Consider the following 5437-nt stretch of genomic DNA (forward strand, 5'->3'; position numbering starts at 1 on the left):
TTTAACACAGCTTAAGCACACACCTGCCAAGAACCTTGCAGTTGGCTGTGGCCGGTAACCAACATGGGACAAGATGGTAGCATTGAGAGAGTGCTTGATCGGGGATGGACTTTCCCACCAGAGCAAAGAGAAAAAGATCCATGCTCCTGGAACTTCTTGTAAAGTAAAACAGTCCATGTCTGAAGAGACAGTGTAAGCTAAACATTCAGACTATGGATAATTTGGATAGATAAAGGTACAGATTTTACATGATCTCATACCATCAGCAGTGCCTTCATAATGCTGGTTTGACATTGCCCAGCAGGTGGGGCAGGTGACCAGCAAAAGAACCTGCACGTCAACGGCAAACTGCATTGCATCTAGTTTTCCTGAAGTGAACGATTGAACTGTGCCTGAGAAGTTCCTTGCTCCAGAGGAGCCTTCTGGGCCACCAGGAGTTCACCTGCCTCCGGGGAGATGGATCCCTGGCCCACCTCTGTGCTGTGGGACATGCCTGCTTCCCCACCGTAGGCAATATATTCTGAGGACAAGATCCTGCCTCCAGAGAAACCGGGGATAGCTCTGCAATCATCTCATTCATGGGAAAGATCTTGTCCTGAAGGTATGGCTGGAGCACTGAACACGATGAGCACCAAACATCCCAAAGCACGTGTCCCTTGAAGAGCGTAAGCAAAGCAGCAGTATACCATAAAGCCTCTATGGACAGGGTACTGTCATGGCGTAGACACTTCACAAGACAGTTCACAAAGGCAGACAAAAGAAGGCAAAATGCAAACCAAGTTAGTCAAGGGGCATGGTTAAGCTGTTGTCTGCTGCTGTCTGGAAAGTGAGTTTTAAATCAACTCCAATACCTAATTAAAGATTCATTTTTAAGGAAGGAAATCACAGCATCTCCAATAACAACAACAGTATCTGTACCAAATGCATTCCACAGCTGTTTTCTGAATATTACCTTAAGTATTACATTAGGATGAACAGTACTTTAAAAAATAAAGTATTTGTGTTTTAACATTCTATGGAACAGAGAATTGTGTGGAAACAAAAAAATCTTAATGTGGTATGTAACTCAGATGCATTAGTTTGAGACACATCCAAAGACTAACCATTTCAAATTTTTATACAATGAAATTTTGTGTCATTTCCACTAAGGTACAGTATTACATACTTCAGAAATGAATCAAGGAAAACCATGAATACACTGTGGCGAGCTGTACTGCAAATACCTTGTATCCATCTCAGAGAAGTGGAAAGTATCCTGCTGTGAAATAGCAAAGCTGATGATCTTCTTTGTAAGATATTTACCAGAGTCTGAAATCCAAGACCCTGCAGAAAAGTTCTTAAAAAGAAAGTTACATTGTAGGCCTGGTACCGACTTCCATCCTCTTTATAAATCCAACTTCTTTGGTGATGGGCACTAGGAATATTAGCAATGCATAAAAATAATGTTTTGGGTTTGTTTTTTGGTTGGTTGGTTGTTGTTTGTTGTTTGTTTTTTTTTTTTTTAATAAAGGCAATCATAATGCCTTTTTAAATAACAATTCTGATTATTCCCCCCCACCCCCCAAACCCTAGCTTATCTGGAAAACATGAACTAGTTTTCAGAACTGTATTAATCATCAGTGCAAAACTTCCTTACATACACAGACCTGAATAGTGACAGTATCAGGAAAGTTACAATCCAGTCACCTCCTTACGGTTTGCAACATCCTTTTCCAACAATTGGAAAGGATGCTGTTCATCTTCGGTCTGGTAGCATCTGGACAACTTACTGTCAATGAACATGACCTGATCTAAGCCCACATTTGGACAAGGCCGACAAGGCCTCTATGGGGAAAAAGGGCTATTGGAACAGGACAGGCAGACATTGACAGAAGACCTACTAGTGGGTCCAATTAGTAGATCCAATTGCATTTCATAGCTACCTATTAATTATAATATAAACCATTATTTTTCCTACAGGTGCTAGAGACTGCTACAAGACACTAATGCTAGAAGATCATCACTCTTTACTAATTCACTGATTGACAGACAGTACCTGGGGAGGTACAGATATTTAAGCTAAATCAGAATAGAGTGGAAGAGGAACTACACATGAACCATTACTGTTCCAGTATCAGAAAGAGGCCTTCTTGCTATTCACCTTTTTATTTTGACACAGCTGAATTTCCCAAATCTTCTTTTAGTTATCCTTTTTCACAAAATATAAATACTATTCCATTTTTACACAAAAGAAAAACAGCTGTTTGTATATACACACACACCTTGACAGTAAGTCCTTGAAAGAACACTGCGGCGTGAAACCACAGAGCTAATACACACAGAACAGATACCAGGAAGTATCTGCTAAGAAAGGCAATCTATTAAGTTAAAGTTCTCACTAGAACTTACATGTTCTATCTGAGCCCATGACATATGAATGGGATAATCAGAATCATGTGACATGCTGAACTTACTAGTATTAGTCTGGTTTACAAACTGTATCCTGTAATTGCGGCTTTTAACTGATGCCATCCAATACAGAATGGAATCACTTGCATACATCCTACTGGTATAAGGAAGCAGCCTTGTTGGATGACACGTTACCAACTCTTTTCAGACGCTGAATATACTTGAGTAAAATTAAGACGCAAGTAAGACCACACAAGGTTTTGGTAATTATTTTTATGTTGGTTTTATAGCTTTTTTGGTTTCTTTAGGAAATTCCTGCACAGCAAAAGGAATGAAGAATTCCAGAAGAGAGTTGACGTCCTTCAGTTCCAGACTGTATTCCACTGCTATTTTCTCTGCAGTCCATATTTGAGGATTAAGTTTGTGATTATTAAGAAGTGTCAGAGCCTCCACAATGGAAATTTTGCCTTTGGGAACTTTCTTAACGTCTAGATCTCCCAAGTGGCCTAGTTTTGTAAGTCTCTTTTCCTCTTGTTTACATGGAAGATGTTCACCCCCTCCATCTTTTACCTAATTGTGGGAAGGAAAACAAAAATAGCTTAACAGCAGTTCTGTTTACTATGCGTACAGTAGCAGCCAAGCTGTTTTCCTAAATACAGCATTTCCTGTTAGCTTTCCCCATTTTCACAGCATTAAAAAAATTTTAAAAATGCTTAGCCAGCCTTGCTTCTTGAGAACACAAAAGCTGTCAGTTGTTCCACAGGCAGTCTACATATGATGTCAACCCCCCACCCAAATTCTGAAAAGTTACTGTCCATTGAACTCTAAGTGTTGTACCAACTCATACAAGTCAAACTACAAATTCTGGTAGCCAAACATAAATGCAGATAACCTAATATTTGGTACCGATTCATGGCACAGGAGAAAAAAAAAAAGAAAAACAAAAATCACACACATTTCATTTTCAGATTTCAGTTTTGCAACTAAAAGATATCCCTTCTTCTGCTCTGTCTAGAAAACAAGCTTCGCTGGACAAAAAGAAACTATTTTGCAGCATCATATGAAGTTTAATTCCCATGACTACTGCAGTGCTCAAACATGTGAAGTCTCTTCTCCCAAGTCCCTTCATATTTTCAAATAATTTCTAAACCAGCGCTGCTTTCTCCATATTGCCTTTTATTAAGATTTAACCAGTGAATGACACTGCAAAAGAGACACAATGAAAAGCTTTCTTAAGTTTAAGAAAAAGTAGTTTTAAAGTTATCAGAGTCCATGGCCACCTATTTGCCCACAGATACTCTGTATTAGCTTATAAGCTGAGAAAACTAATGTGGATGCTACAGCATCCGTAACCGTGTGACTGCTTGTGAACTACAGAGAATGTCTGATGGTCCTACCAGTTCTTATTTTCTTCCTTTTATTTTGTGCTGAACTGTGCTCAGATAATGAATGATTTTTCAAGTCTTAATAAAATGAGCTTTCTCTGGGTATCTGCCACTTCAGAAATCAGAGTTGGTGCTTTTCCACTTACCAAAGACAGACATGCCAAATATACATACAGATATGTATACATATGAATGCACAAAGCATTCAGAATAACATCAGGAAAGAAAGGAAGCTTTTGGATGAAGCTTTGCCCACAAGCCTCCGTGCTAACACATTAATCATGCTCTTCCTAACAACTGCAAGTAGACACACCACAAGAGCAAGTCTTACATGGCAGCTGCCTCAGAGTAAGCACAGAATCGAGCAGTAAGACGTGCTCTGCTTTTGGCTTTTCCTCAAATCAATCTTCACAGGATTACAAATGGAGGTGTTTAAAGATATCTAAGTTGGACCTTCAGCACTTCAAGATAAGAGTCCTAACCTCCCTTATAAAAATTAAGGATAGAGAATACTTGGAAACTTTAGGGAGAGACTGCAGAAATCTGTTTGCATTTTGAGACATTTTTGATCTTGAATAGAAAGTACTATGAAAGTGGCAAATTACAGAGACTTAGGAATTTTATTGCTAGATGATTATAAGACCTTTATTACTAAATGAAACAACTAGAATAAGATGATCGAATAATGCAAAAGTTAAAAAGCAGAAACCGTAATGTAACAAGGTGGAAAAGAGGAGACTGAACCCCAGTCTGCATATTACTGGAAGGGGTACACTTTGCTTTCCAAGTCAAAGGCTACAGTCATTGACACTGAGGAAAGCGATCACCAGACAGACCAGAAGGTTATGCAGAAAAACAACTACGGCACTTCCTCAGCCGCATAATGAAAAGTCTCTGCATAGGATGATATTAACACCAGTAGTTAAAGACTCCACTAAAATGTTAATGCCTTTGTCCTCCACCACATTCATGCTCCCATAGTAGTCCCAATTTCTTTTATTCTAACAACTCTACAAGAGATCTCTGGCAAACTGCTGCACCTCTGCAAAAGGCTGGCCAACTGGCCTTCTGCCTTTGAGGAAGCGGAAGTGGGAATTTAGGTGTAAAACAAATCAACATATGTTAAAAAGGAAGACTGTGTTAATATTTAAAAGGTTGTATAACCACAATCTGTCACACGTTCAAGACCCAGGGTCAAACACAGTCAGTGCTACTGATACTTAAAAGAGTAATGAAAATACCACTTTTTAATCTATAAAAAAGGCAGCTTTTAAGCACTAAAGAGAGCATTTTGCTTTATACAGAACTTGTGCCGAGTTTGAAAACCACAAAGCTGATGCTGGCATGCCTCCTGCAGAGCCATACTCACCTGCACAGGTGGATCTCTGGACTCGACATACACGTCTTTTAACAGGGTGAGGAGCCTATCGTCCTTTTTGTAAATTTCTTCTTGTATCTCAGGGTGGTCTAAAGACAGTGGGGAGAAGAAGGGAAGAAAAAAAAAAATGAGGAAAGACAGATCTGAGTCAAACTGGTTTCCTTTTAGCTCGTTCTGCCACCTTAATAGCTTCCCCAGAGGAACGGCACGACTCCCAACACGCAGAGTGCTTCTGGAGGTGGTTTCATTTCTCCCTCAGCTCCAGCGCTAACGCCGCTTCACACGG

The 5437-nt window shown here is 39.6% G+C and overlaps 1 protein-coding gene across 1 annotated transcript in view; it reads right to left on the reverse strand.

The window, feature by feature from the left end:
* Positions 1–2595: 2595 nt before the first annotated feature.
* Positions 2596–5437, reverse strand: part of NDUFAF4 (NADH dehydrogenase (ubiquinone) complex I, assembly factor 4) — a 20885-nt gene continuing 18043 nt past the window's right edge. The window contains exons 2-3 of the mRNA XM_009889018.1: positions 5143–5332; positions 2596–2958 (exon numbers count right to left, since the gene is read on the reverse strand). Of these exons, the coding sequence (XP_009887320.1) occupies positions 2662–2958; positions 5143–5332 (487 nt within the window). The 3' untranslated portion in view covers positions 2596–2661. The remainder of the gene's footprint in view (positions 2959–5142; positions 5333–5437) is intronic.

The sequence above is a fragment of the Charadrius vociferus genome, unplaced genomic scaffold (genome assembly GCF_000708025.1).
Source record: "Charadrius vociferus isolate BGI_N301 unplaced genomic scaffold, ASM70802v2 scaffold166, whole genome shotgun sequence".
Lineage (NCBI taxonomy): Eukaryota > Metazoa > Chordata > Aves > Charadriiformes > Charadriidae > Charadrius > Charadrius vociferus.